At 44.7% G+C, this 12,914-nt stretch overlaps 1 protein-coding gene across 3 annotated transcripts in view; it reads right to left on the bottom strand.

The window, feature by feature from the left end:
* MCF2 (MCF.2 cell line derived transforming sequence) overlaps positions 1–12,914 on the bottom strand; it is an 830,978-nt gene that overhangs the window by 496,837 nt on the left and 321,227 nt on the right. The window contains exon 1 of one of the 3 annotated variants that reach the window (XM_085607962.1): positions 9,497–9,662. The exons of the other annotated variants lie outside the window; for them this stretch is intronic. Within the exon in view, the coding sequence (XP_085464088.1) occupies positions 9,497–9,547 (51 nt within the window). The 5' untranslated portion in view covers positions 9,548–9,662. Of the gene's footprint in view, positions 1–9,496; positions 9,663–12,914 lie in introns of those variants that run through there. 3 annotated transcript variants of the gene reach the window in all.

Raw genomic sequence — 12,914 nt, 5'->3', positions numbered from 1 at the left:
GCCTCGGCATGACTGATCCTAGACGTCCCCCGATGCAGCCACATCGCACCCCACCTAAGAGGCCTACACTGGCTCCCCATCAACAAAAGGATCACCTTCAAACTCCTCATCCACGCACACAAAGCCATACACAACGCCGGACCGGCATACCTCAACGACCGACTCAGCTTTTACACCACCACCCGCAGCCTCTGATCTGCCAACCTTGCCCTCGCCACAGTGCCTCGCATCCGGAAAACCACTGCCGGCGGCATATCCTTCTCCTACCTCGCCGCCAAAACCTGGAACACGCTCCCCACCGTCATACGGCAGACCCAGGACCTGCTGGCCTTCAAAAGACTCCTCAAGACCTGGCTCTTCGATCAGTAGCAGCCCTCCCCCCAGCGCCTTGAGACCCTCACGGGTATGTAGTATGCTTTACAAATGTAATGATTAATTGATTGACCTCAGATATGCCACATGTGCTTTGCTTTTTCAAAACAATTTATTTAACTATCTACACAATAAACAACAACAATTAAAGGAATCTATTTGAGCCCTGAAGAAGTCCCAAGAAAGGGATGAAACACGTTGGAGAGCAATTTTGTTGTGTGTGCAAAGAATAAAAAATAATTGGAATAAAAGGACCGTGTTTTCTACAATCAAAAAACCATTTTTTGACCTTTTATAGGGAAGCTATTTGTTTTTATCCTGCTTTGTCTTTTGAAATATGATGCTACATTGCCGTTATATAATATATTATTTGTGTTTCTCGGGTGCTGGGTCAATTTTGTGCTACCGCCCCCCCCCACCCTGGTACACACAATGAAATGTATCAATGCTTTATGACTGCTTCTTCGGTCGCAAAATATTGCATGGTCACAGACTGCCATGGGCTGGCCTCAACCAATGGGAAACTGTAAGCTGTTCATTTTATACATCCTCTGCAAAGCAGGCTGAATATGTGGAATGCAGCAGTTCTCTATTTCATACTTCTGCCTGGGCCCCTCCCCAGGAGCTGTCTGGGTAAAATGCTAAGTAGAAATCGTTCAAATAGCACTTGCACCCAAAAGAAAATCTACAACATGGTAGTTGTGCATATGCAACTACATCCTGAGGCTATATCATTGAGGGAGATACACAGAAAGAGAAAGTGCCCCAGCACTTTTTTCAGCCTCTACATTCACGGACAATAACTAAACAAATGGTCATTGAAAGAGATTGGTACAAGGCAACGTGTAAAGCATTTTTGCAGCACTCAAAAAGAAAAAGTGAAAACATAACAAGAAAATAAAATCAAAAAACCAATTTAGAAAGATAGAGTTGATTTTAGTGCATAGAGTGACACCAAAAGAAAATCCAATCAGTAGAATTGGAGTCATGCATTTCAAAAACCTTCAGTGGAAAATACCACCTAAAAGATTAAAGCATCAACTCTGGGCATCTGGTCACATGTGACCGGAGCAAAGTCAAAAGTAAAGGACAATCGGGAATGAGAATTGTTCGGATACAAGGGATGGATTGGGCCCAGTGTTGGCTTACCATTGCACTCGGAAAACATTTAGAAGAAAGTTTTTTGGAAGTAGAAAATCTTCAGCAGCATGAAGCTGCATGCTGTAGCTGATGAGGGTCCACAAGTCCAGATATCTTTGCAGAGAGGCCCAGCTAAAGAGCATTTGCTGCTGTGGAGAGGAACATAGTGGGAGCTACTGAGAAGTACGGCTGACCGGCGATGCACCTTGGGCGGATCAGCTGGCAGGAAGATTCCAATCTTTTTAGAGAAAATGTTGCGAAGTCCCAAGTTTCAGGGTTAGGCAGGAACAGCACCTCTAACACAACTTTCAAGGGTCCAGTACCTGGGGGACATCCCTTTGTGGTTTAGGACTCACTCCAGCCAAGGCAAGATGCAGGTTATAAGGTCTGTGGAGCTTATTAAGCCCCTTTTGCTCAATGGGGGGGCAGCCAACTAGCTTGGAGTTGCTTCTGGTGGTCCTTCGTTCAAGGAGATGATCCAGTTCTCCTTAAAGAAGCAAGGCAGGCCTTCAAGCAGCAGGGCAATCCTCTGGTAGGGGCAGGGCAGTCCTCTGGTAGGGGCAGGGCAGTCCTGTAGGGGTGCAGGCAGTGCTTCTAAAATCTTCCACAGGTCCAGGTGTGTACTAAGGTGGTGTTGTTCTGCAGGTCCAATATTTATACCGGTGCCAGCCTTTGAAGTAGGGGGACATCCAGGCCTACCCCCACATTAGATTCTGGAAAATTCTTCCCTTCACCTGCCACGAATCCAAGAATTCTCAAGTATCAAATGGCTAATGTCAGGTTCCTTGGTGTATGCTGGAGGCATGCCCTTTGAAACAGAAGTGGGAAATGAGAACAGTGCTGTCCCCAGCCATCCAGGTAAGATGGCCCATCCTGCCTATACCCAGTCCTACCCCCAACCCCCTTTGTCTCAATGTGTGGCAGGAATACACAAACCCCCAACATGAGAGTTATTCACAATCATGTGGCCCAGGGCACTGGCAGCAGGCACCAAATGGCTAGTGGAAAAAAATGGCATCTTTCTCCGTTTCTCCGTCCTTTGGTAGCTCAAATGCCATCGTATCTTCAAGATACAAAACATGTCCTATCCTTTTTGATTACTATCACTTTTGATCTTTCAAAACATCTCATGGCTTCATATGATGTGGAAGCCTTATATACCAACATTCCTCAAGAAGATACTCTTCGGACTATACAACATATTTTGGAAGATAATCCACGTAGTGATCAAACACCCACAGCTTTTGTTATGGACTGTGCCACTTTAGCTATGCGGGAAAACTTCTTTTGTTTTGAAGACCAATTGTATTGGCAAGTTACGGGCACTTCTATGGGCAGCACTTGTGCCCCTAGTATGGCCAATCTCTTTATGGATTGGCTTGAGACCACCTACATCTACTCAGAGTTGAACCCGTTTCATCACAAATTGATACTATGGAAACGTTATATTGACGATATCCTGGTCATCTGGGAAGGTGTTTAATCAAAAGGGGGACGTCAGTGCTAGTTATTTATAGAGGTCCTGTTCCTGTGCTCCTAGGCATGTCAATATATATCAAAAGGGGAACAGTTCCTCTCTGTGGGCATGAGTATAGAGTTTCAATGGCTTTCTACACAATTAGAGATGGTATCTGGGGGGATCTGCAAATTCAGATCGTAATGCCCTCACACACCTGTTAGGGTGTCATGCTTCATCATTGGGCGCTCCTCGTCGGACCGGCGCTGCAATGTCCGACGGGCCTGGTAGCATCTTTATCGGAGATCTTTTTGATCTGAGAACGCCGTTTGGTGAGTGAGGTGTGTGGGGCTATAGGAGAGCAATGTCTTCTAAAGTGTGCAGAGTGGGATTTAAAATAGCCCCTGACCTTGTTGATTCACTTTATTAAGTAATACTTGAGGCACATTGTTGCTTCGTAAAATGTATGTAATGTCTAGTTATCGTTAGTCTTGTATGTGTTTTATGTTGTGTCAGACGCATGAGGTTTTTTGAGTAATTCTTGCATTTATTGAATTTCAATTCACTTCTCAGCACAGCGCCTGCATGGAGAATGTTTCGTTACTTAATGTCTTCTTTTGAACCACATAGCGGCACATTAGAGGAAAGAGTGTACCAACACCTGTGTGTAGTGTGATCACAATTGATTTGATAACATTGCCAATGATCTTTTGTTCCTTTAATATATGTATTTTATGTACCCTACAGATATTGCCTGACGTATTTTTACGTATGTATTAATTATAACGCATGCCTATCAGTTGCAGCGTCTCACTTTTTGCACCTTAATCAGGTCGACTAGGAGTGGTTTTCACACTGGGCTGGTCCCGGTGTAGTCCTGAAGAAGAGCTGGGGGAAGCTCGAAACTAGTTGACTATATGCTAGGTACACCTATCCATTACAGTTAGGGCCTTTAGCATATTACCCCGTTTTTAAACCAATTAGCTAGGAGCAAGAATAAAATGTATTTGGCCCACTAGCTGATTATTTTAATACACTTTTTCCCACTCCACTCCACTCTCACTTGCACTACACATAATCTGTACCTTTTAGTGCTCCTACGTAATCCGCAAGTCGCAGCACGCCTCAGCCCGTAGAGGACCCCAATGACGAAGCATGTCACCGTGGGGAAACCCTGGTGAGTGAGGGGACTCAAGAAAGAAAAAATCTTTTTCTTTCTTTTTGGTGTACTTCAGAATCCAATAGATTTCTGACACCTTTCTCTCTCTTAGGTTAGGTTCATTTACCTGATAAATTCAGGTTGTTCTAAAGGAATGACATCTTGTGTATAGATATTTGCTCCCTGTGTAGAAACACCATGCCAGAGAATATTCAGCTGCCTGTCTGCATATGTAAAATTTTTTTGCATTTGTATTCCTTCGTGTGCGAATTTCACGAGTCTATAAGTAAATATGTAGAGGAATGTTATTTATTATTGCCATTTTAAACCGTCCACTTGGCTCTAAAACCTTAATTTTATCGATAAACTATAAATACGTTGCCAAAGGACACAAAGTATCTCTACTAAAGGACTTTGAACCACTAAAATGTGACTGACACTAAGATATGCACTAAACCAAGATGACTTTCACATTGAGCGAGACTGGGCGAGGGTGTATTCTAGTGGTCACACTATGCAGTAAACTATGGGACTAAGGCATGGGTTTCATTTAAAATGCACATTGTTTGTAGAAAAAAAGGGTAATTTTAAAAATAATTTATTTTCCATAATAATTACCGTCACGAATTACGACAGGGTTTGAAAGCAGAGAGGCATTTTGGTTAAGAAAGACGATATACTCTTAGTAACGTTAAGGACAATCCCTGCTTCTTCGCCTCGCTTTTAACGAAACACACCTCCGGCAGACCTGCTCACGCGAGTCCGAGGATCTGGAGCTTTGCGCAGGCCTTACGTAGGCTGTGTTTCTCAGGCGACGTCGGCGCAGTGTTGACAAAATAGTGACCGTGTGGAGGTCACTGGGCTGACAAAAATAAAAATTTCCATTTACGGGTGCGGGGGAATGAGCCTGCCGGTCTACCGACAATCGTTTTCTTTCTACAACTGTAAATATCTAGTAACTAAAATGGAGACTCCAAACATGCTCCTCAAACCAGACAGACCAGATAAACGGAACACTGCGACCATGATAAAACAAGCTGTCGACACGTTGGATGGCCCCAGCGGCGCCTGAGGGAGATGGCAACAGAAGGACTCTGCGCTGCATGGGGTCTGTAAACAAGCTGTTGCCATTGTGGGGAAAAAAATAGTGCCTACTGACTAATTTATGAGACAATGTCACGCCGTAAACAAAACATCCAGTCGGGATGGGCCGCCCAAAAAGGAGACAGGGCGGTAACCAAGAAGCCTCATTTTCAATCAGAGTCTAGCGTTTTGCACAAACGATGACACCAGCCAATAGGAATGGTGGGCGGGGCTTCAAGTCCCTTTCTGAAATCGGATCGATTAATATAAGCCTCGCAGGGCGAGGAGCGCATGCGCGCTCCAGTGCTAGGTCTGCAAGACCTAAAAAAGGAAGACAAATGTTAATGAGGTGGAAGAGAGCAATTCAGAGCACCACTAAAACATTCCTTTGCAATTTCTTTGAGATTACTCAAACGGCCCCAGTACCAGACAAACCTACAATGAATCCTGGCCTGTTCTGACTTGCTTTAACTAAAGCAATAACAACTACGAATTACATTCTGTACAAACTAAATATTTCAGAGCACCTTTAAAGCATTCACGTACAGTTAATAGGAATTTAGCAATGGGGCACTTGAGTTGCACAAGGTCCCCACAGAAACAACCTTCAATACATGATTTAATGTTGCTCCGTCTAAGACTTCTCTCCATTCCTCTTACCCAAACCCCAGCCCCTTATACCAAAGTGAAAAACACCTCTCACAGGTACCCGTGCCTATTCCTCACATGGAGTAAGCCTCTTGGTTGTCCCTGAGACCCTACTTCTTCAAAGTGATCACCTGGGTTGCCTGGGTTGTTTTAATTTGATATCTAGTTGTTCAACAGGAGAAATGTTGCTGTTTGTGTGAGCTAGGTTTTGAGAATTGACACACTTCCTCTGTCAAGAAGTCGCCAGAACATAAGGTAGTAAAAAGGTGAAAGCCCTATGCCTGACAAAGCTCGGATCAGTAAACGTATGCCATTGAGGAGGCAGCTGATGGTCAGTAAGACTAATATCCGGATACCTTCAGATCTGCATCAAATTCACACAATGTCAGCCTCTCACAGGCTGGACTGAGGTATGAAAGACACCAATGACTGCTTAGCTGCATGGAACACGTGGAGGAGCAGATGCCAGCCACTGGGTTTAATCAAGTTACTCAATAGGTAGGAATATACCAACCTTCTCAAAAGTCATTTCTTGACATACAAAAAAACAATCACTGGTGGTTTTTGATTTTGATAATTAGAAATATACACAATAATGGTGTTCTTAATCTCTTCCGAGCCAAAACTAGAAGACATATGGTTTTGAAACAGCACCAGTTCACAAATGTGAAAACTACTACAACTTTGCTGGTGGCAGGGCCCTTTTAGTCAATGATGCTCATTTCAAAATGCAAGTGCTACAAGGTACACTTGTTAAATATGAATTATCTGACTATGCTGCTAGACATTACTTTTAAAAACCACAAAGACAACTGGCTTGCTTAATGTCAAATTTAGTGTTTTTACCTCAAATGGGGTTGCCTTTGCAGCCCCACCCTGGAAAGTAGTACCACATGCCTGCTTTTGAGACTATGTGCTAGACTGTGCTCAACGTATGAGTTGGTGAAAAGCCTACCTTGTTTTCACAAGTGCTAGTTGAATTTCACAGAGCATATGCACTTTTTGGACACGGAGGACTAAATTACATAAAAGACAATCACCCAATTTATATAGCTAACTAGGTACCACAGTTTGGGAAAGACACATGTAGTGTTGGGCTGTGTCGCAACTCCTCCCTTCCAAGAGGTCAAAATGGCCTCTGTATTTGTGTTAAAAAATGAGTGTGTTTGGAGCGGACCACAAACGATGGGCTGATCTGAGGAGTTCAAGAACTGCTCAGCAATTGGGGTACATAAGTTGTATGCAGGAATTAGGTAAAGCAACTGATGCTGAAACGTTAGTAAGACAACGACCCTACACAAAACTATGCTCAACTTTCCTTTGGCAATAATTAGATCTTGGCGAAGTTGCTTTGCAAGCACTAACCAATCTTTTTAAGTATTTGGTCAAGGGCCTTTTGAGAAAGCACTCTTTTAACCAAGTGCTTGTCAATTTCCCTCTATGAAAATAAATCAATACCAGGAATTTAAAGTGCCTGGCTTGAGTGACTTATTCCGGGATGTGCTATCCTACTCACAAGGCTGGAGAAAGATGTACCTTGAACATCTGCAGACCAAAACGTTCGGAGGAAGGTCACCATTAGTTTTGATGGCAGTTCACAAAACTTTTTCAAAGTTTTTATTTTTCGGGAAGAAACTCCCAAAGTGGGATTTGTTTCTAAAAAGCAAAATACTAATGCCCCCACATCCTGGGATTTTTCTCCCCGGTTGTGGGGGGTCATTACTTTTTTCTGTCCCTCACCACCTGGCTTTTCTTGCCAGCGACTGGTAGAGTAAAAGGGCACACGGTGTAATCCTCTTTCTCCGATAGCCCCTACTTGTCTGCTTGTCATAGGAAGTTTCCTATCAACAGAGCCAAAGGGAGCTCCATCGATGGAAAACTTAAGGCCCTTCCATCTCGAAATGAGACAGACAGACCTAGGGTTTGGCGGACACAGTACTCTGTCGCATTTGTGACAGAGTGTCCTGTTTGCCAAACTCAAAATCAGGGCCCAAGGTCATAGATGGTTCTCCTATTGAAAACTCTGAGACCATGCACTGCTAGAATCCAGCAGCAGACAGAGTATTTAGGAAAAACACCAAGGCAAAGTGGCCCTGAGTGTGAACTGAAAAAGGCAACTTGGGTGACCTCAGACTAGGTTCCAGTCAGGGCACGAGTCGGGGGTACACGCAGGTTCACCCACTATTGTCACTGGGTGGACGCTGTCCCCCCTGCCAATAAGTTAGGCCCCGCAGAAATATGTTGAACTTGTCCTGGTGTAAAACACCGAGACACGTTCAACAGCGCCTGCACGTTGTCTGCTGTCCATTCCCAGCAGCAACGTGCAGGCAGCGAGGAAGCCTTTTTTTTCACCTTCAGCTGGGACAAAGTTAAGAGGTCATCCGGCCAACTTTTGTTTGTATGTGCTGATTGGGGCTGTCTGGAACCTCGCACTTAAATGTAAATGCCACAGAGGGAAACAAAGGCACACAGCTTGCCTTCTCTTCACAGGTACTTAATAGAGGCATGTCCCTGTATATAAATGCAGACACGGCAAGACTGTCAGATGGGTTGGCCTGTCATAGAATTTATATGTATAAATAGCACTATTTTATTTATTTTATAGCGCTATGTTGTGACGTCATTTGCACACGTCAGTCCCCCCACTTCTTTTTATAGGACTTGTGCCCTGGTTACAGTCAATACTGATCCACTAAATATAGTGTGCATGTGTGCAGAGAACTGATGCACAGGTTCACCTAGTACATACACAAACACACACAGCGTAGCAGGTTTAAAAAGTATTTTGGGGCCCTATACATGCTGGGGGCAGTCGTGAAAGGATTCACACAGACTCGGGACTCCATAAGCACTTCTTAGCTCTATTTAGACGTTTGCCATGCACTCAGACCTTGGAAGTTTGAGGGTTACACAAACCAGAAGTCCTGAAGAAAACGCTAGCCAGCGCTAGATAGAGGGTAGATGTGTCCGAGAAGGGCTATTTGAAGGACCGCATGATACCTAATTTGCATCCAGAGCGCATCGAATCCTAAAGACAAAAGATGAGCGCCGTGTACTTTCTTGCATTTTGATTCCCATTTCTGGGAATAGTTCCGCAGTACTGATTTAATGACTAGATGTAGTGGAGAGTATGCGTGTGGGGTGGGGGGGGGGGGGGGGCTGTGTTTCTCAGCGACAAACCCCAAACCAAGCTTGCGAGTCAGAGCCTCATTTCAAGGAGGGTAATTAGTGGTACCTTGCAGATTTTTGCCCAGCCTGAACGGTTTCTCTGAGACTTATGCATTAAAACTCAATAGTGCAAAACACCTAACCTATTTAAGTCATTTACAAACCCCATTTATTCGTAAAGCGGTTTCCCTTTCTCTTGTCCAAAATAGGAGACCGGTTTTATTTAATGGTTTCCCATATACATACGCAAAAAACGCACGCGCGAGTATTTATGTTTTACAAGCGCCAGCACGAAAGGCTACAAGATCCCCAGCTGGTACATTCTCCTCAAGGAGCTCCCTTGTCTGCGCGCGTCCCGCGCAGGGCCACTCAGCAGTTTGTGCCACGGCAGCGCTCGTGCGGCACGCTGCAGCGTCCCTGCACGTGAACTTGGGATGCGCTTTGAAACGCTGCAGGCAGGGCGCCCTTACCGCAGTCCTTCGGAACCTCATCCTGCCTCTTTGGGGATTGGCCTCTGCCATCTCTTTTACGCACGGCAAATCGTCTTCCACGTCCTGGGATCGAGCCTGCGGCGATGAAATATGACCCACTCTTCTCAGGTGTTTAAAAATTGCGTTTGAAAGCCGAGCTCTGGCGAAGCCGCTGCGTCCATCGCAGCAGCACCGAGAAAGCCGCCGACTGCCACCGGCAGCGCGCAGGTCCACGCTGATTCACTCGAGTTTACACTCGATTTACAGCTGACACCTCCATAAACCGCCTAATCCCGACCCAGTGAAGCGGATTAGCCCGTGTTTTCCCGTTTAGATGCCGAAAGATGCTTCAGAGGCTGTCAGTGATCGATGGCTCAGTGTTTGACCCTAGTTTTTTTTCTTCACGAGAACCCTGCTACGAAAGCAGCATTTAAAGGTGCAGTGCTAATGCTACCTGTGCCTAAGAAACGCGAGGGTAAATGCATCCCCAAAACATCCATACGGTCTGTAACAAATGCGTTCTTATAATGTTACAAACTAACACGACTCTTCCTTCACACTGCGCAAACGAGAGTTCACCTTTCTCATCCCTCACAAAAAAAGTAACACAAGCAAAACTGTGACAAACGTATTAGAGGCAGCTCTAAAACAATAGAGGAGTGGGGTAGATTAAATGCAGTGGGGTAGAAGGAATGCAATGGCCCCCATGCAAATATGGATAAATCATCCCTGACGCCCAGATCCAGAAGTAAAGGAGGTCATAACTCAGGGACAAGTACTGGAGCCCCTCAAAACATTGGGCCCCAGTACCTCTGCACCTGTGACAGTTACATCATGCGCTAAAGCTCAAAACACCCTAACCCCACCCACAAGGAGCTCTCCTGCAATGGTTAACCATCTCCCAGATGGGTAGTTGACTTGTAAATCTTCCAGTGCTGTAAACAATACCTTCAAATCTCCACTATAACTATACAAAATGAAGTCCAAACTTGCTCTAATACCTAAAATGCCCTAAACCTAATTGCAGTTTAGGAATCAATCCAATTTAAGGAGCAAGAGAGGATACAGCTGCTTAAGATCCCACTCAAACAGTTAGGAATTTGCACCCGGCGGCAAGCAGTGTTGGCATGTTTTGACTCATGGGCCACACAATTGAAATGTAGAGTGTCAAATTTCTCACAATGGCGAAACAAAAAATAATTTTTTTAAAAATAAATAAAAATTAAATAAAATTTGACTTAACATCATAGGAGCGGATGGATCGCCCCACCAGTAACCGGATAATGAAGTGACCGAGATGCCAGTCAGAGGCTGCTCCTTAAGACTCAATAATAACAACTTAAAAAGCAGCCGCCAAGATAGTAAATCCCGTCGTGCCACTTAGCCATCAGGGTTCTTCTCCTGACATTGTCCGCACTTCCTACAATCCATGCTGAGGCCGAATGGCACTATTGTTTTATACTATAGCTGCACACCACACCAATCCATCATCACAACTGCCACGAAGCACCGCAGCATACACTTTTTAAGGGTTCTTGTTTTTAATGTAATATTTTAATGTCATTCTGCGAATGGTCTTATCAGCTTTTTTTGTATATTTGTATGTAAGAACCGCATAGCACTCTTAACATGTGTATTAATGCTTTTATGGCAGTACCATAATGATTTTTATCTTGACGGCATTCAACTGTGCAATGTTTTTTATTAACTCCTTGAGTGCTCATGACGGCTCCCGGCAGCCATGAGTCACAGTAGGCATGTGCTCATGACAGCCGGGAGCCGTCCGAACGTTGCCGCTCCGCCCACGCGGTATTAATTCCCCACCTATGTGAGAAGTGGGCGGAGTTCGTTTGGCTCCCGGTCCTCATGAGCACATGCCCATCGTGATTTATGACGGCCGGGGGCCGTCCTGAGTACAAGAGCGCCACGCCCAACCCCGCCCCCTCTCGCACCGCGGCGGAATTTGCTCCGCGGTGAAGGGGTTAACTGTGCATAATAAAATAAACAAACGAAACAATCCAATTTAAGGCATTTTTTGCCCCACATTTTCTATACATGGATATTGACACCATATAAATTCAGCAAAGCCTGTCTATCCTCACCTTCTCCTTTGCCGCTCTGCAAAACAATTAGGGGCATATGTACAAGCCCCTCTCGCCACAAAATGTCACTTTTTGTGACTTTTCCATGGCAATAGGGGCTTCGCCTTATTTACATGGCTGCCTTGTAAATAAGACCCCCTTTCACACTATGCTTAGCGGTGGGCAGTGGGTGTTGCGGTGGGCGTTTCACCACAACACCCATTGATTTGGACGCTGCCCCCTATTTACAAGGGCAGCATAAATAGGAGGAAGCGCCAAAATAAAGACCAGGGAAAACCTTGTCTTAACTTGGTGAAACAAGGAGAAATTATTTATTTCTCCTTGTTGTTGCTTTTCCCATGTGTGCTGCCATGTGCAGCACACATGGAAAAAGCAGATCGCATTATATTCTTTATGTGTAGGAAGGTGACCCTTCATGCACATAAATAATCCTTAAACAAAAAAAGACATTTTGTACCTTCCATGTGTTCTGCATAAAGCAGCACACATAGAAGTGACAGAAGGCCTTTCAGGATTGTTTATGTGCAGGAAGAGAGACCTTCCTACACATAAACAACCCTCCCCTGCACACAGGCACCCTTGCACTATGGTGCAAGGGTGCCTGCGTAGGTGCTACACTGCTAAATGTAGCACCAGCACAGGGGGAAACGCGATGCTGCACCATATCCTTGTAAATATGGTGCAGCCTTGTGTTTTGAAGAGGCACAGTGAGGTGTTAAGCCATGAAGGTTAACGCCTGACTCCGTCACTTCTTTGTATATCCCCCTTAGTCCCTTCACTCGGAAAGTCCTGGTATTGCTGCCAAATAAGGTTTGTGCCCAGATAGGCATTCAAGTTGTACTGAATTTTGCACTGACCCAGTTGCTTTCCCCTGCGCATATTTCACCAGGAGAGTGCGGGCAAAATTTGTGCAAGTACAACCACACGATTATGAGTTTTTCAGCTCAAAATGGGGAAAATGTGCGGTATTATCTCATCTTGAATTTCAACCTGCAGAAGTCATAATGTGGAGGTAAAACAGTCTTGTGCCCCCCCCCCCATGCTGCATTACCTCCCAGTATTCCCCAAAATTTGGAATAAAGCTCTCAGCTTCAAGCTTTTCTTGTGCTTTCAAAGCATGATGTCTGGCCTGTTTTTCTCCTTGTCCATTGACTATAAATCAAAGATAGATCATACGCATCATCCCTCTTGAATGGATTACCCTAATATACACAATGTTAGCGGGCTCCTTGGATTTTCTTTGCTTAACAACATGAAGGACAGCCTACTTGTCGAATAGTCTTAAATGATTTCAAACAATGCATTTCTCAGGTAGG

The sequence above is a fragment of the Triturus cristatus genome, chromosome 5_2 (genome assembly GCF_964204655.1).
Source record: "Triturus cristatus chromosome 5_2, aTriCri1.1, whole genome shotgun sequence".
Classification (NCBI taxonomy): domain Eukaryota; kingdom Metazoa; phylum Chordata; class Amphibia; order Caudata; family Salamandridae; genus Triturus; species Triturus cristatus.
This window is presented reverse-complemented; position numbering and strand designations above follow the sequence as displayed.